We start from the raw sequence: 18,577 nt of genomic DNA, 5'->3' as shown, positions 1-18,577 counted from the left end.
TTGTTCTATATGAATAATGAAAAGAATAATTCCATTATTTATTTACATGACACACAACTATTTACCCAAATGCCATAAATTAGTTTTATTTATTTTTTTGTTTGTTTGTTTGTTTTTTACTGAGCTTTTGGAAATTAGGGTCCGGAAAAAGTATGGGATTTTGAAATTTCATATGTGTAGGAACCCTGATTGAAGTATTAAGAATATTTTATTCAACTATGAATTGCATGCAAGACCAAACTAGAATCTTCAAAAATTAAAAATATAATTTATTTAATGATGCTAGTTTCATGTAGTTTCATGAAGCGAGCAACACTTATAGTTAAAACGATGCAAATGGTATACAAAGTATGGATTTACCATTGCAATTTTGAAAATCCTGAGTAGTATGCTTCAAATTCCAGGTGAGATGGCAATACCGTCTACTTCTTCATTTTAACATTGTAATCGCTCTTTGCTCTTAAAGATGGCAGTAACAGACTGGGGGATATTTGGACACTGTTTTTGATTTTTGGGACACTGTGACTGAATTTCAGTCGTTATCTCCCTTTTAGCTCTATTTTTGGTCTCCAGGAGGAGCTATTATCTGGCTTTGTTGATGCATCTGTCGGTCATTCATCCCTCTGTCTCTCTCTGTGTCTCTGCCTGTGCAGCTATAGTCCAGGGCTCGTCTCTAGAGGAGGTTTACTCGCAGGTGAAGCAGATCGTCGAGGAGCAGTCTGGTCCTTACATCTGGGTCCCCACCAAGGATCGACTCTGAACAGACACACACATAGACGACATATATTCATGCACGCATCACACTTTCCACACTTCCTCCTAATTTTCTATTATCAGCCTGCTTCTTCTTCTTCTTCTTCTTCTTCTTCCCTCTCTCCCCCTCTTTCTCTGTCTCTCTCTATTACACACACACACACACACACACACACACATCACTGCATATTCACACAAGCACATGAAGTCAGACGAGGCTGGGACTATCTGGGACTGCTACTTCCTGCAGTGGGAGGAGCTCATGTCTGTCCAGCAGCCTATCAGCGGATCCTTCTACTGTTCAGTTCCTTAATGTTTAAGGAGGTGGCTCAAATCAAGGCGACATGTACCATTATCTGATTTGATTTCATTATTGTTCTTCTTATTGTTGTTGTCGTTGTTGTTTTCATATTAACGAAGGGTAATGCATTCATGTATGGGTTTGTAATGATAATATTGTCACCAAGAGGCAGACTTTTGCACGCTGTAGCTTTAAGAGCATGTTTTTGGGACAAAATCTTGATATCCTTCCTTGTCTGTCTGTCTCTTCTCATTGCACCACTCCCGTTTTCAGTCTCTTTCTTGTATCTTTCTTACTTTTTCTCATATCTCATCCCTCTCTTTCCACCCCCCACCCCCCTTAACCGTCTCCAGACTTAAAAAACAATTACTATAATTAGAATGTGCCCCTGTATTTTGGCATCGAGGGCCGAAATAAAACTATAGTGCAGCCGCTGGCTGGAGATGTAGCAAGAAGAAGAATTATAAACGATTTAGAGTTTGTGTCACAGAGATCATTTTTAATATTGTTACAACACTGTTACAAACAGAAAAGTGAATTAGATTGCATTCGGACAGATGAAGTAGTCCATCAGCATGTTATTTTGGGAGAGCCTAATACAAACTTTATGATGGTGTTGGATTGCATTGGGAGCTCTGAGTCTGTATTAATCACATTTCTGATTTTCTTTCTTCCATAAAAGTAACGATTGGAGCAGTCTAATGTGTTTATAGTAAATAACAAATGCGGTAACAACGGAGTCAAATTGGCTGCAGCTGCAGACAAGGGTGCATGAAATCGCACCGTTATTCTTGCTGTGGAAAATGTATTAAATCTTCAAATAAAAAGCTCAAGCTGCCGTATTATAAATTACACATAGAGCTACAGCTAGTGTTTTTAGCTGTTTCTGAACAGCTTGTATAAGTGCTCCTAAACACTGCATTCTAAGAAATACGAATTTGATAGATTTATAGTAAAAAAAAATTCAAAACTCGACTCAGTAAACTGATAAATACAGGTGCAGATTCTCAGTTTAGGAATCTCGGGTCCGAGTCTTCATCCCAAACAGAGATTCTCTGCTTTTCCTACACCTCTTCTTCCTCCTCCTCTCTGTCACACGCCTTCATCTCCCTCCTTATCCGCCGCGTGACATTCGTCGGGCACTCAGACATTAAACAGTGTATCATCTTCTTCATCGGCACTATCATCACGATCATAATCATCATCGTTACGGCTTTCCTTCCTTACTGTAGTTGCACTCATGAGGGCTGGTTTCCTGAAAGCATCTTAGGGCGACGCTGCGAGCTGATGCCGTCCCAGTGTTTCTGGTTTTTAGATACAATGCACTCATGTTTTCATTCAGTGATTATTATAGTAGTTTCAAAGGAGGTACAGGAGATGGTTTCTAGCCCCAAACCTCACTTGCTAATATGTCTTTCTGTTGTATTTAAAGACATCAAGTGTCTGGTGAACAGGCTCCATTGCATTAGCTCTGTTTCAACCTTTATTCCACTCTGGATTGAAGCCTTTAGACCAGTGCATATAAAACAGCAATGATCTCAGTGCTACATATGTTACTGCATGGTCCAGTTATGGTTATGTTATTTTTTTTTTACCCGTTATCCAGCTAAGGTATTTTTATGATCCTACAGATGTGTGGTCTCTGCGCTGAAAGATCAAATATTTGCCCGAGCACTTAACTAGCATTTCAACGTTTCCACAAACTGAAGGCAGCAGACTTAAAGGTGCATCATGGAGTTTCTGAGCATTTATTATTGTTCATAAACTTTTAGCAGAATAGCATTAAGTTTGATTTAATTTTAAGGAACTGCACGAGCATCCTATTGATTTCTGCCATATGTCTGGTATGAGAAGCCAGCAAGTCCTACTTCAGATATAAATATCTCAGATATCTCAGAAATGCTAAAAATAAAAGGCCACTGAACTTGTAGGGTTTCTTGAAGACGTTCTTCCCTTCATTGAGGTAGCCGTCTCTGAAACACTAGGGGGGAGTTGGTATTTAAACAAGAACATCTGTGGGTATAATCACCCAGAAGCTCACTTGACTAGCATCTGTTAATCTGCTACCGGTCATCTTTCCCTAATGAGTGATAATTTATTATAAGTCAGAAGCTCCAGTCTCAACATGTGAATGGGGACAGAAATTAAGACTGTAAATTGATTGCAGATTATATCTCAGTCCAGATCCCCTGTTCAGAGGAGGATTTCCCAAACTCCACTTGCTAGGTGTCCTAAAAACAAAAACCCAATCGTTTTATTTTTTATTTTTTACGTTTTGGTTAAATTCGCTGCTTTTATCCGCCAAGTGTAACATCTGAGAAACCAAGATGCTTTTGGTGACACAGCCCCTTTATGGACCTTGTCAGCCACCCGCCATCCCCTCCTCATCTCCATCCTCAACCCCGAGGCGACTCCTCCAAGCTGACTGGAGACCAGAGACATACAGAAAGACCGTTCTGTCAACAGAGTAGCTCCTATTCCCAAATACTGAATACTTTTGACAGTATGTGCTTTGGAAGCTTTAATGTTTACTCACATAACGTCCAGCTAAATTAAATCTGTTTCCATCTGTAGTTGTCGCTGATTCAAGTAGATGTGTGGTGTTTGTCAGATGACAGAACCAGACTCTCTGTATGACTCCGGCTGTGTGATTTTTTTTTTTTTTTTTTTTAGCCAGGGGACCATGCCACTGTCTGTTAGAGTAAAGCACTGATGCAAAGAATCTATTACAGAGATGGATCTATATCTAACATATTATAATATTTATCCCTGCTCTAACTGCCTATTTTGGTACAAAAAATAAATAAATAAATAAATAAAGGTCTTTATTGAGATTTACCGAAAATCCCCTCGACTGACGATCACAGATGATTATTCTTTTTGTTCGTGGAACATGTATGAATGTGAATATTCTATGATAACTGCAAATATCAATATATTTTCCTTTACGTTCACCTCTACTGTGGGTTTGTAGTGGTCTCTGTTGATGTGTTGATGTGTTTCCCTTATCACTTCATTTTTGTCCAAAAGGGTCAAAGGTCACAAGATAACACAAAGCACAGGGGCACACACTAAATTTAAAAACACATTTACGTTCACAAAGTAGAAAATATTCATTTAAGTTAAGTTAAATAAAAATAAGTTGTGGGGGGAAAAATGTAACTAAAATTTAACATTAATGAAGCCCATCATGAAAACCAACTGAATACATAGTTGAGCTACAGTCACAGTGCAGTTTTGGTTGTGCATAAGTTTGATATTTGGATTCAGTTTATGAAAAATTAACAACTAAATTACACCAACAACAAAAAAGAAAAACAGTAATGCTGAGGATGAAGAAGAATAATCACCTCAGTATAGCTAGTTATTACAGTTCATCTTGAGCATAGACTGTATAAAACTGGACGGCGAAACTGCTCTTTAAAAGTGAAGCCAAAGCAAGTAGAGCTCCCCCTGGTGACTGGCTGCAGCATAGGTCATAAACTCCACCTCCTCATGTTAGTGGATGGGACTTAGACTGAGATTAAACATTAAAACACACGTCAAAAAAATGTTTTTTCAAGGATTATTTCATTCATTATTACACAGGATGAGATGTTACAATCCCTTGTTCCAAGTTCCCAGACTAAACACATTTAGAAGACCAGTCCAACTGAAAAACCAACCAGCAGACTAGCAATCAGCCACCAGTTAGGAACCAACAAGAAGGCACCAGATACCTAGTCTAGTCAACAGCAGTATGCAGTATGCTGCACATCATTGGGGTTTTCAAGTGGGCACCTCCCTTCAGCGATGCTTCGTTAAGTCAGGCCCGTGACACGCAAAGAAGGCTTAACAGTGATTTCCAGCATCGTGGACTCACCTCCCTTCATGCTGCCACCGGCGTGGAGCGTGTGTGTTAATATAATATACTGCTGATATATGTTCAAGTGTCAGTTTTCTGTTTAAGTTTCATTTGGTGCTATAGAAACAGGATGTGAGAATTGTACAAAGACTATCCAGGTTATACTTGCACTTTTTCACATTTACAAATTGTATGCTGTTTTTATTATACCTGTATTTAATAATAATTAATATCATTTTCAATACATTTTTTAAAGAAATATTTGAAATTACTGACAAACTAAATGAGATAAAATACTCCCGGGCATGCAGACGATGATAAATTAGCAATAATGATAAACAGCAACTTTTAAGAAAAGGGACGCTAATTTAAAACATTACAAAACCTGGAATAAAAAACATATTTGAACATAATTTGAGCTTACCTTTTTTATTCAGCAAAGCACTTCTGAGGTCAGTTATTCTGGAGGTTCACAAATATCTAGAGGCGTTTTTTTTCTCTTTATGTCAGGTCCAAGGTTCGCACTATCACACTTTTCTAGATCTTCCAGTCCTTGAGTTCAAGTGGCCCATAATCCGGTAATTAGCGGGAAATATCCTGCAATAAACGGCTATCGGAGGTAAGGGATGTAGATGGATTAAAAAACAAATCAAGCTGACATGTAGGGTGCCACAGGATGTGAACAGAACAAAACTATTGTTATATGATCTCTAAGCATCTTACAAAATCGTCTTTATAGTTATACTGCCTGCACACCTCGCAGAGCCTGCTGTACGTGACCAATAAGAACAATTCAGCTGGTTCAACAGTTTTGTAGGGACAGTGTAGTCTCAAGCTGTTTTCAGTGACAACATAGTGGAAAAAAATAATAAAATAAAAAAAACTTCAGCCCTCCGGTTTTCGTGTTTTAGAGAAGATTCGACAGCTGATTCACAAGTCAGCTGATGTTAAGACACGACTGAAAATAAACCTCCCTGACACCTCAGTTTGGTTGTCACCTCTGTGTCATCCTCACTCTGTCACACTGAGATGTGACTGCGAATGTTGCGGTAGTATAAATGTAATCTGTGTAAACAGCTACAGCGTCCATTGCTGCCGTCGCATTTAGTGTACTAGTAATTACTCTTAATTAGGTCCCATATCCTCTTTAAAATTTATTATGCACGGGTTCATTTAGGCACCATTTTTACTTTGAATGCACGACAGGTTTGTTGACAGTTAGTATTTATTTTTTTGGAATTGTTTCTTTGAATTTTGAGGCAGAATCGTCACACAGGATAAACTTAATAATCATGTTAGCATGCTGGAAAAAAACTGATTACATCAACAACTCAGAGATAAGCTCTGGCTATCACAGTGCTAAACATAAGCTAAAGATAGTGACTTGCAAGCTAGCATGCTAAAGTTAGCATTTCGCTGAAAGCATGACTGTGCCGCTGCACATAAATCTTTATTATTCCCCTTCTGTTATTGGAAATGTTTGTTATTGGCATCTGAACCTGAACAGGGTGAAACAATCAGAATATGATTATAGCTTTTTCATGACGAGGCTACCTTCCTCCTTCCTGAGTTTTTCCAGACGTTGCATAATTATTTTATTACCGCATTCACGTGCCCTCGCATTCCGAAGTGTCTATGTGGCAGAAGGCCAGTGGCGATCAATCAAACACAAGGCACTTTGGTCAAAATGTTTGCCATTCCTATATGTGCCACATTGAAATAGTAATGGGGGATTATTGAGCTGTTCTTTTAAAACGTGTTCCGAGTATTTTCAAGTGAATATTTGCAAAGTTCACAGAAAATTCCTAATCTGTGTTGAGTAACGAGTGCATGCCCATCCAGGTATTAAACTGCACTGCATTCAGCAGAAACAACAGGAGATATTTTTGACTTTTAAAATTGTGATTTCACCTCAAAACATTGTAACATTGCTACATTTCTTTTAAAGTACTTAAATTATTAAGTAAATAAAGGAGTGGTTTCGAGTAGTCTTGGCTGGTCAAACATAACATGATACTCTCTGTGTCATGTTTCAGATTTCCCTTAGTTGAAAAAATGAAGTTGAATTATACTTCTGAAAAACATATACTCCAACAACAGAAAACAGGGAAGCCCTAGACTCACTGTGGTCATTTTTTGGCAGAATGAGTCTTTTTTTTTTTTTTTTTTTTTTTTTGCAGGATGCTGGATTTCGCTTATGCATTTGTGCATTTTACATTTGGATACAGGACGAATGCCACGCAATCCGGCATAATTATATTTATTATTACGTTTGTCACTTTCTGCAACTGGGAAAACTGACATTACCACCTTTGCTGCTATAGTCAGGAATGAAGTCATAGTTAGCAATGGAAGCAGGTAAACAGACTCCTTGTTGGTCTCAGCAGCCAAGGCAGTGAGTCAGTGACCACCAGCCCCGCCGTTGGCCTGAATCCTTCCTTTCCTTCGGCCCGTCAGTGGAAAAGCACCACACGAGTTGAGGAGAGGAGTTTGGGGAGGGAGAGGCAGAGGTGGGGTCTGGGCTATAAAAGACCTTTCTGTTTGGGCTTTGGCCCGCAGCCAGGCGGCAGCAGCAGTAGCAGCGGTAGATACGTGTCAGACCAGGTAAGTTAGGGAAGCACTCTACACTGAGCCTCAAAAACTGGACCTGGGAGTCTTGTGATCCCTGAAGTAATCGCCGGAGGCGACGTGGGTTGTAAATTGGTTAAATTACAACCATTGTCTTTGCCTCACACTCAGACTTTAAGCCAAGTCTTGTGGATAGACAGAGGACTTTGACTCAGGGACCAATATATAAAGCGGAGGAGAGGGAGAGGCTGACTATTACCTGACAAAGAGAGCGACTGAGAACGAGACCATGGCCACGTGGAGGACACTCGGAGCTCTTTTGCTCATTGTACATGCTGGTAAGTGCTGCCTTTTAAACCTAACTATTCTTTAAACACACATAAAATGGACCACCTTATTCTTTTTTATGGAGTACTTTGTGTCCCTGTGCAGCATTATAATTATTGTGCAGAATATATTACATATCTACAGAACAAGGGAATATATTGAGGTAGTAATGAAGCAAAGGTGAACGTATTCATAATAATTGTATAGACTATAATAAATTATAACAATAAAATACATCCCAGAAATGTTAGCACTTTTTTAAGCACTTGGCTTCACTCGATGGCCTTTCTGTGATTATTCTGATCGTCTAAAGACAGTGACTGCATAACAATTCAGCAATCTCTTCAGTGGTGTCTGAAGAAGTAAAATTATCCAGCGCACATGTGTGAAAACAGCAAAACAGACTTTGCACAAAGTAGAAGCACAGATACCTTTCTTTTCCCGTTTTATTGTGTGTTTTAAAATGGCCAAGTCTTGAGATTAAAAGATTGTTATCACTTAATGGGATGGTTTAACAACATGATGATAAGTGGCCTCTGCGTCTGTCTGTCTCTCCCTCCTCTCAGTGTTTGGCCAGAGCAACATCAGGTGGTGCACCATCTCAGAGGCAGAGCAGAAGAAATGTCAGGAAATGTCGCAGGCTTTCGGTGCCGTCTCCATCCGTCCTTCCCTCAGCTGTGTCAACGGGCAGTCAGTCGAGGGCTGCGCTCAGAAACTGCAGGTTTGATTTTTTTCAGAAACTTAAAACTAGTAGAAGAGTATATGATCGTGAATAAGATTGTCTGGGTGGCATAACACACAATCAGGCATCAGATAACAAGAGACAGCACATGGAAAGTTGCCATAAACTTGATAACAGGTGTTTATGATAACCACTGGAAGATTTCTGAACTGAGAACAGCACGTCCCAGTTACCAGGAAATTAACTTTAAATTTAAACGAGCATTTAACTTTACATTTTCCAAAACATTTTTTTTTTTTAAATCTAGTGTTGAATTTTCCAGCTTCTCATCAGTCACTCATCAGTTTGTCTGGATTTTCCCCTGCATATTTGCAGCCTTTTTGATGTTTTTCTTTGCTGTGTCTTTGCTGTGCAGGCAAAAGAAGCTGATGCCTTGTCCATGTCCGCCTCTAGCATCTACAATCTGGGGAAGACTGTTTCCTTCAAGGTGGCTGCCAGTGAATCAAAGGCTGGACGTAAGAATTGACAAACGTTTGACGGACAGGCAATAGACAGAGACAAGAGGAAAAAATAATAATGATTTTTTCATATATTTTTAATTATTATTTAAATATCAAATATTATAGCCTCATCATTTTCATCATCAGTGGCTTCTTGACGCCACCAGTTCTCCAGCAGCAGCTGAAGTTAACACAAGCAGTTTGTGTGTACGACTTTCCATGATGTGCTGACAAGCTCACGCGAGCCAGACAGAGAAATCCAGTGTGTATAGGGAATGATTCAGAGAGGAAAATGGGTGCATAATGGTACTAAAACAGGACAACATATAAAGAAAGGTGATTTGTTAGAACTCAGGTCTCACTCCTCAGTGAGGGTTGGCTCACAAATTAAAGAATTTAGCAATGTTAGACCAAATGTGAAACTACACTAAGAACAATACATTAACATGGTTTATTTATGTAGCATTTTTTGCTTGCTTAAATGTTTAATTCAGGATCAAATTACCCACGTCTAATTTCTGTGTCCTGATAATAAGAGCTGCTGTCCGAGAACGCTCTGATGTACTATTGTCGTACAGTGTTAATTCCTATGCTGCTGTTTCCTCAGTCACCGCCGCCTACTATGCTGTCGCTGTGGTGAAGAAAGCAAACTCCGGCATCAATATCAACAACCTGGCGGGAAAGAAGAGCTGCCACACCGGGAAAGGCAGAACCGCCGGCTGGAAGATGCCTTTGGGATACCTCCTAGACCAGGGCTACATGTCCATGATGGGCTGCAACGTCGCACAAAGTAGGAAGGACATGCAGCTAACAGAGTTTGAATGAGTCACTAAAACATTCCTGAAACCGCAAACTTTCATTTAGTCGTTTAATTTTCAGAAGTATTCAATAATGCACAAACACATATTTTTAAATTAAAAGGACACTGCACTATTTAGTATAAATCTTATAGCAACATCTTACATGTATATGGCTGTAATATGTCAGACACAGACAGAACAGACAGATTGAACTGCACACAAACCACCACATCTCAACACAAAAATTCAGGAGTTTCTAGTTGGACTGATGTGAATAATAATATGTATGGGACATAACACTTTTTAATATGATTTGCAAATATTAACACTGAACCAACAGTCTGAAATAGCTCCATGTGTGTCTTCTTTGCAATCAGTTACAATAACGACAAACCAATTAAACCCAATAATAATTATCAGTAGGTATTAAGCATGCTTGTGTGTGTTTGGGATCAGGTGTGGCTAACTTCTTCAGTGCAAGCTGCATCCCCGGATGCCAAGGGGACCCTCCCTCTCTGTGTCAGCTGTGCAAAGGAGACGGCAAAGGGCAGCATGTGTGTGAGATGAGCGACAAAGAGATGTACTACAGCTATGATGGAGCTTTCAGGTAACACACCTATTAGTTTTATTCTACAGACTTCATACATAGAAGGGGACAGTTTTATCACTCCTTACACTTAAGGTTAAAGGTCATGAATTGCCACTGGATGTAAAAGAACACAGTTGTACGTGTCACATGAGGCATAACAACCGGGTTTTTAATACATCGTATGTTAACAATGGAAATGACAGACTGAAGCCACAGAAGTTACAAGAAGAGGCACTAATTAATTATCGTGTCCTGCGTTTTAATGCTAAGCTAATGCTAAGCTGTTCAACTTTCTGCAAGATGTGAAATAGACTTATATCCCAAAATGTCAAATAAATCAGTCAATTAAAGTGTAATACCACTATTATGTTTACACTAAATCCAAAGGGAAACCTATATATATATATAATATATACAAAAAAATCTTATATTTCTTGCGCATATATATGTTTGCTGTTGGATTTATGTGTAGAAAAGTATCTGTGGGACAATGCCAGTGTACTGGGGGTTTGCAGTAGTTGTGATGTTACCATCCTCTCTGTGACTGGAACCAGCATGTTTTATGAAACAATTGGTGAACAAAAAGACTTTCAATTGGTTTGACATTCTGCTTGCATTTTTAAATTTCATTTTGGGTTTTCAGGTGTCTGGTTGAAGACGCGGGACAGGTGGCCTTTATCAAACACACGACTGTCGAGGAAAACGCTAATGGTAACGTTGTAGTTACTTTAATAGTAGAGAGAAATAAAATTAAATTATTAAGTGATTACTCTATCACCTAATGATCCATTCAGGTACTTTGTCTTAGTCAGACAACTTGTCGGCTAATCAGTTATTTAATCAAACCTGTGCAGCAACGTTGCTATCATCGGACTATGAGCTGCTGTGCACTGACGGCACCAGAGCTCCTGTGACTGACTGGAAAAGGTGCCACCTGGTCCGCATCCCATTTCGTGGAATTGTGGTCAACACCGACGTCGATCCATCCGTGGTGTTTAACATGCTGAACGAGGGTCTGGTAAGTGGCGCCTCATTGAACCAAATGATTTTGTTTCTGAACGCCAGAGCCATGTCCGTCACCTGAGTGGGGATGTCATGATGACGATGTGATATCATTGTCTTGTCCAAACTAATGTTTCCACCTAGTAGCTGCGTTGTTTTAACTTAAATGATCTCGGCCTGAAACCATGACACTGGTTAATGTAACCCTTCACTTTGCACTGGTTAAGTTAGGGTTGCAGTCAGTTGTTTACACAGAAAGTAAAAGAACAAAATCTCACCAGAGAGGCTCAAATCTGCTTCCTCATCTCCACACCTGTGGCTAATTGTTTAATGCAGTTGGCTTGACAGCGGCAAAATGAAGAGTCTATCTTCTCTTGTATTCTTAGTCCAAGACTCAGTCTTATGTGACTGTCAGTCAGCGCTCAATTAGCATATAAGCTATGGACATGAGTGCAGTGTAAGTGTGTGTGTGTGAAAGAAAAGTAGTTACTGGGTAGTTTGACCAGTACTAATGATATGCATAATTAACCCTTGAACATTCAGAACTGTATTTCATTTATGCCGTTCATCCACTGCCAATCTGCCAAAGGAAAGAAAGACATTAAAAATATATGGGCCGACTACTCATCCTAACATATGATTTAACATCCCACCCAGAAATAAAATTGTTGGGTTTAGTGTAATCATTTTTTTCCCCCACTGTGTTACCTCTGCCTGCAGGAAAAGTCAGGCTTCAACATGTTTTCGTCTCCTGGAACCGTACTTTTCTCTAACTTGACAACTAAGTTTGAGGCGGTCACGTCAGATGACCCCAAGAAGTGGATGGGGGACGACTATTATAACGCTATGAAAGTCATGGACTGTAAACCTGAAGGTACAGCACAAGTACTTATTTAAAGCATAACATGTCCAGTGGCTGATTAGTTCCATTGTCACATTTTTCTAATAACAATTTTGCTGTATAGCATAAATGCAACATACATTGTGATGCTAAACAGCGTAAATATTCATTACCGTGCTCCCATCTCCCTATCTGCACAACAGATATCCCAAGTCAACTGCGCTGGTGTGTGTTGTCCAGCGGTGAGCAGCAGAAATGTGCCGACATGAGCAATGCTTTCCACTCTAAAGGTCTGACCCCAACCATCAAATGTATCTATGGGGACTCTGTGACAGACTGCATGGCGAGAATAAAGGTAACAAATGTTTTTAACAGCTGGAGTGATATTCGTTCGTTTAAAATTAAAACATGGGGAGAAGCACCACGGAAAACGGCGTCCATATTTATCCTCCAACATAAAAACACCTTCAGTTATTAACCCATTGACTTCCACACGATCGGTTAATGAGATTAATCCGATTAATCACGATTAACTATCATTCATTTTACATCTATATTAATGGCTAGGTTCTGTGGGGCCTCCTAGTGAAAGCGGCCTTATCCGTTTGTGGTTCTCAATGCAATGTATTCCAAAAGGTTTGCCATGTGGGGGCCACTTTTCTCTTTTTTTTCATGGGGCTATCTATGGTACATGTTTCCGATCACTGTTAGCCAACATACAGATATCATCATAACGCTGAGTCGCTAAAATCAAACATGCCAACATCCATGAGGTCCTGTCTCGTAGAAATAAAAGGTTAATTCCCTTCCTTTCCGTGTTCATCTAGAACAACGAGGCCGATGCCATCACTCTGGATGGAGGTTACATCTACACAGCTGGCAAAGACTACGGCTTGGTCCCTGCAGTTGGCGAGAGCTACACAGGTAAAAAAAAATAAAACTAAAATACAAAATACACATTCTGCTTTCAGGGACGAGTAGCACTCATACAGACTTGTGTTGTTTTTCTCTATTTCTCTCCAGAGGATCGCGATGGCTCCATTTACTACGCGGTTGCCGTCGTGAAAAAGAGCCTTAACATCCGTAACCTTGACGAACTGCGCGGCCTTCGCTCCTGTCACACTGGGTACGGTCGCACGGCCGGATGGAACATTCCCGTATCGACGCTGATGGAGAGAGGCCTGATCAACCCTCAGCAATGTCAGATACCCCAAGGTCAGTGTGATGTGATGTGATATGTGTGTGTGTCAGGTGTGAGGTGGTGCAGTTTTGTGATCTCACTCCTTGTGCACCAAAAAAAAAAGAACATTTCATAAGCCAGAACATTTAGCTTTTCAGATTTTTTTTTTTTTGTCACGAGTTAAACAAATTATTTTTTCACTAATGATTAGCTTTGTGTTGAGTTAATAACATGGCAAAATGTATCCTCAACATGCTTGTTTTGTATACATGCTAGTCTAATTGTTTTTGATGATGATCAGTGGTGCTGCCATTCTGTTTGAGGATTTCAAAATTGAAATGAAATTTAATCAACAAATCTCTCAAATTATTCAATGCGTCAAAGCCGTGACGCGTGTTTATTTGCAGTAGAAGCAATTTCTTTAACTTTTTTCATCACCATTAAGGACAGCAGATGAAAATTTCTACAGCAAAAAGATGTGAAATCATCATTTTTATTCTCTTTAATACGGGTCAGCCACTAAAAGAATCCTGCATCGCCCATTATTTCTCTTGGTGGTGGTGTTTCAATCAAATGTAGCCGTGGTTCCACCATCAGAGTTACATTGTTCCAACTAGTTAAACCTCCTTTGAGTGAAATGTAAAATAAGTGCACGGACTTGAGCACAGCAGGTCATAAAACAATCCTGACTTGGTATTTCCTGTTTCCCATGGTGCTTAGCGGTGGGAGAATTCTTCAAGCAGAGCTGTGTACCAGGTGCCAATCAGCCCGGTTTCCCCAGCAACTTGTGCGGCCTGTGCGTGGGAGACAGCGCGGGTCAAAACAAATGCGAGAAGGGAAAAGACCTGTATGATGGATACGATGGTGCCTTCAGGTACTAAAAGAAAAAAACGTATCTTGCTTTCCTCATTCTCCACCTGGAAAAGTCCCTCTTACACTTACATGTGTTTGTTTATAATTTCATTTAATCAGGTGTCTGGCAAAAGGTGAAGGAGACGTGGCTTTCATCAAGCATTCTACTGTCTTCCAAAACACTGATGGTAAGACAAGTGACATAAAGGTGGAAATGCTGTTTTCAAGCTTCTTATCATTTTAAAGAAACAAGTTAATGTTCGCTGTGCTTGTTTCAGGTCATTCGTCTGATTCGTGGGCTGCAGGTCTCCAGTCCAAAGATTTCCAGCTGCTCTGTTCTCAGGGAACTAAAGCCGAAGTGTCACAGTACAAGTTCTGCAACCTGGCCAGAGTCCCATCCCACGCTGTAATGGTGCGACCAGACACCAACATCCACGCTATTTACGGACTCCTGGACCGCGCACAGGTACGAGTTGTCATCTGTCTGAGTGAGGCAGGGGCAGTGCAGATAAGCAACGTGCAGACATCTGAAACTAGCTGAAGATTAACATGCTTTAGAAAACATTATGGCAAAATAAGATATAAGAAATGGAACCGTGGATGTCTGCCCTTATAATTCTTTCTCAGTCATAAGAAGCTGAAAATAGCCTCTTACATTAATAAAATTGCCGTTTCTGATGATCGTGCATTACTGACCACACAGATTTGTTTTGTTTCAAAACTGCAAAGAAATTGATGGTCGTTCTGACGCTAATTCAGTTTCTGCTCTTTTTCTGTTTCTTTGTCCCGGTCTGTTTCTCTGTAGACCTTTTTTGGCAGCGACACAAATCCCACTTTCAAGATGTTTGACTCTCAGGCCTACAAAGGCACCGATCTCATCTTCAAAGACTCGACCGTTCGCCTCATCGGTGTTGCGGACAGAAAGACGTACCAGGATTGGCTGGGCCAGGGCTACATGGAGTCACTGGTCGACATGGAGTGCAGCTCATCGAATGCAGGTAAACTTTTTTTCTTTTTTTTTTACAAAAGCCAGATGATGGATGTAGGGGCTTCTTTGAAAGCCTGCCATGGTAACATGACAAAGAAAAAATTCCTCTAGTGGATAGTTCTACAACCAGCCAGAGCCATTTTGTTCATAGCTCAGATGAAGTGTATGATTAAGTTGCTTCTGTCCATCTTTGCTAGCCGTTAGCCACAACTAGCTCCACAACTGCAAGGCCAAAATGAACAATCTTGAGCTTTTGAAACGCAGCTATCTAGCTGGTTGCAGTCTTGCCCTGTCACTGTATTCCAAGAAACCCTCTCCATTTAGACTGTTGCACTCAGCAATCTGATCAAAATAGTATAAAGTTCAACCCTGTCTAATATTTAGCAGGCCTATATCACAGCACAGGTGTGGACTTGCCAATCAGTAACAATGTCACGTGTTTTAGTTCTGCTTTGACATTTGATTGCAGGAGCTATTAAGACTATAAGTCTTTTCCTCCCTCTGTCATTGCGTTTGCTCAGTATCGTCTTAAATATTCAACATATTATAAACTGGATGAGCAATGTAACAGCCATTTTTTCGGACCAATATCACTGAGTCTTTGAGATGCACTGAGACATATGGATGGACAAAAATATAATATACAGCTTGATGAGAAAGGAAGACAAATGCGGAAACACTTTAGGAACATGGAAACCAGATTTCTTTGCATGACTTTCCTAAAAGCCATGCAGTAAAGTGTCACACTTTCTTATCCGTCTCTTCTCTTTTTTTGTTTGTTTTTTTTTTGTTTACAGTGTTGTCATCTGTATGGGTGCTGCTGATGAGCCTGCTCAGCTTCATGCTGACCAACTTCTGGATGTAAAGATTCGACATGAAACCTCCTACCTGCTTTTTTCCCCATTTACAGTCCGCCCTTTTTTTCCTTTCACTCATGTAAATTTAACCGTTCTGACTGCTGTCTGATCACCTTACTGTTCGGTGAATTCCCTCAGTTTAGCCTCCTTGTATCGTTTCTACGTGATTATATGTAATATAGCATTGTTGTAGCTGCCTTTCGATTTGAATTGTGCTAACGATGAAGCGAGAGAAGAGTTAAAGCCCCGGAGCAATTTTCAGCCAGTGTATATAAATAAGTCAAGGGAAGGTTGTTCTACCACTTCGTTTACTGAAGGTGAGCTGCCATATCAGTGCGTATGCTGCCACCTGTTACATTGCTGTAGTGGTTAGTGCGCCAACCCCTCCTCCTCTCCAAAGTTAGCACTCCCGGTAGAGAAACTCAAAGACTGGGTGATTTTTGTCTCGTCGTGGAACTCTCCTCGCTAAATCTTCAGGGCAAATTTTTTGTTAGATTTCTGCTGAATATCAAAGAATCTTTGATATTTCAAAGATTTCATTCATTCTCTCATTTTATAACAGTTTAAATTGTCAGTTTAATCTTATATTTTATCCTGAATATCCGTTTAATCGGTGCAAGTTATGAAATTGCTCGCGAGATTTCTGATTCCACACTGTTGCAAAGAAAGGGATTCAAGGTCTCTTCAACCAGTTCCTCAAAGCAGGGTAACTGTGCTGATCAAAGCCGTCGAGGCCGATCAGCTCTCCTGTTTTCAAAGGCATCGTGTGAATCTAGAAATCAGATTGTCGCTCTGCTTTGCTGCTTTGTGAGCGCTGCTAACCAACGCAGCCTCATTCTCGCTTGCTGAGTCTGCTAAAAGCTAATGATAATAAAAGCTAATCGGTGCTAATTGGTGCCAGCGTTGCCTCCACACGGAGCTGTCTGCTTCATGGGTTCTCCTCAAATACCTAAAAATCAAGAAAATAGATCATTTGATCAGTCGTGCATCCGTGCAGTTAAATGCTTTATTGGTGTCATTAATCTGATCCTGCCGGCTGCAGCCAACACATTTTGCGTTTTGTAAATGGAGCGAGTAAACCTGACATACTGTTCAGGTTCCGTCAGATTTGGGGAGAACGCGGAAGAAGACGTGCTGTGATTGGTGTTGCAGTGTGAAAGGGGTTTTGCTTGTCAATGTGGTTTAAATCAAGAATGCTTTTGTGATTAGCTGAGGGTGCGGAAAATGAGCTTACGTCTGTTCATGAAATCCCAAGCTGTTTAGGTTCGCTTTTGATTGATTTAGAACAAAGGGATTAATAGTTTTTTTTGCTTGGTGGAGGTTTTCAACTCATGCAAGAATTAAATAAATGGGTAAAAAGCAACAAACGTTTTAAGCTAGACTATTCTGAGGTGAAATCAGCTGTTAGACAACTCCACAAATACCGTTCTACGTTCTTCCCATCACACCTGCTGTACTTCCTGCTGCCTTGCTGCTGTTTTAAAGTGCTGATTGGATGTGTATTTTCTTATGTTGAGAGATTTATTTTTATATGAAGTTCAGGTGCCATATCAGTGTATATGTACTGACTCATGCTGTCAGAAACTCACGCCCTCTCTTCTACCCCACAGAGATTTGTTTCTATGTGAAATAACGTAACATGTAACTAATATTTAGTTGCCAGGCCAGTGCGTCTGCATAAGTATTGCTACACAAAGCCGCTGACTTTAGCTGTTTTCTGTGCTCATTCTAATGAAATAAAGCTGCAAATGCACTAAGCTGAGCTCGTCTTTTTTTTGAGGCAAACGAGGTGAAAGAATTTTGTGTTGGATATGCATTCTGGACATAACCTGCTCTAATTACGCAGGAGAGGAATATTTAATTTTCTCTATGAAGTGGTTGAAGCTCCTTGGAGGCCGGTTGTTAGTGAAACCGTGCCTGAAGAAATGAGAGATGAGACATTTGGCTGTCATTAGTGCAAACAGGACGCCATGACAAGTGGCAGCCAGTCAATAATCATATGAATCTGCTCAATAGTAAATAGAGAATAAATTGAATAAACTGCAGAATGTAGAATTTACAGAGAGGTGGTAAATATGAAAACAGAAGATGAAAAGACACAGACACTGGAGATGATTTCAGGCTGTGGCAACCTAACAACAAAAAGAAAAACGGGAAAGAAGCTGACAAGTAAATTTCCATTAAAGCCACCAGTGTAATAATATGCACCAATCAGCCACAACATTAACACCACCAACAGGAGAAGTAAATAACACTGACCATCTTGTGATAATTCAGTGTTCTACTAGGAAACTTTTGGACCTGGCATTTCTGTGGATGTTACTTAGACATTTAAATAAGCTTAATCCTTCTGGATCCACTGCAGGGCCGTAAATCGTCCTCTTATCATGAAATAAAGTGTGTTGTAAATTCTCCCTACTGTGTTACATCTCTAGTTGTACTTACATTGACAGTAATATCCCACCAACAATCAGTTTAACAGCCCGGTCTCAA

At 40.1% G+C, this 18,577-nt stretch overlaps 2 protein-coding genes across 8 annotated transcripts in view; both read left to right on the top strand.

Moving 5' to 3' along the window:
• LOC125009066 (discs large homolog 1-like protein) overlaps positions 1-4,014 on the top strand; it is a 101,210-nt gene extending 97,196 nt beyond the window's left edge. For all 7 annotated transcript variants that reach the window (XM_047586610.1, XM_047586611.1, XM_047586613.1 and 4 more), the window contains one exon: positions 654-4,014. In XM_047586610.1, the coding sequence (XP_047442566.1) occupies positions 654-760 (107 nt within the window). In that variant the 3' untranslated portion in view covers positions 761-4,014. The remainder of the gene's footprint in view (positions 1-653) is intronic.
• A 3,499-nt stretch (positions 4,015-7,513) lies between these two features.
• Positions 7,514-17,841, top strand: meltf (melanotransferrin). The gene is made up of 16 exons (XM_047586618.1): positions 7,514-7,804; positions 8,360-8,514; positions 8,891-8,990; positions 9,583-9,765; positions 10,232-10,382; positions 11,008-11,075; positions 11,219-11,382; positions 12,087-12,240; positions 12,411-12,562; positions 13,035-13,131; positions 13,231-13,422; positions 14,108-14,261; positions 14,360-14,427; positions 14,518-14,705; positions 15,045-15,237; positions 16,025-17,841. Exons 1-16 carry the CDS (start codon positions 7,756-7,758, stop codon positions 16,090-16,092), a joined length of 2,136 nt encoding a protein of 711 aa, XP_047442574.1. The 5' UTR covers positions 7,514-7,755; the 3' UTR covers positions 16,093-17,841.
• Positions 17,842-18,577: the final 736 nt, after the last annotated feature.

The sequence above is a fragment of the Mugil cephalus genome, chromosome 6, assembly GCF_022458985.1.
Source record: "Mugil cephalus isolate CIBA_MC_2020 chromosome 6, CIBA_Mcephalus_1.1, whole genome shotgun sequence".
In the NCBI taxonomy this organism is placed as follows: Eukaryota; Metazoa; Chordata; class Actinopteri; order Mugiliformes; family Mugilidae; genus Mugil; species Mugil cephalus.
The sequence above is the reverse complement of the archived record's forward strand: the minus strand, read 5'-3'. Positions and strand labels throughout refer to the sequence as shown.

Excerpts from the sequence above, each read along its gene's own strand:
- meltf (XM_047586618.1), top strand. The coding sequence starts at position 7,756 with ATGGCCACGTGGAGGACACTCGGAGCTCTTTTGCTCATTGTACATGCT. Across the intron at positions 7,805-8,359 it reads TTTGCTCATTGTACATGCTG|TGTTTGGCCAGAGCAACATC; the intron begins GTAAGTGCTGCC and ends CCCTCCTCTCAG. Across the intron at positions 10,383-11,007 it reads AGCTATGATGGAGCTTTCAG|GTGTCTGGTTGAAGACGCGG; the intron begins GTAACACACCTA and ends TTGGGTTTTCAG.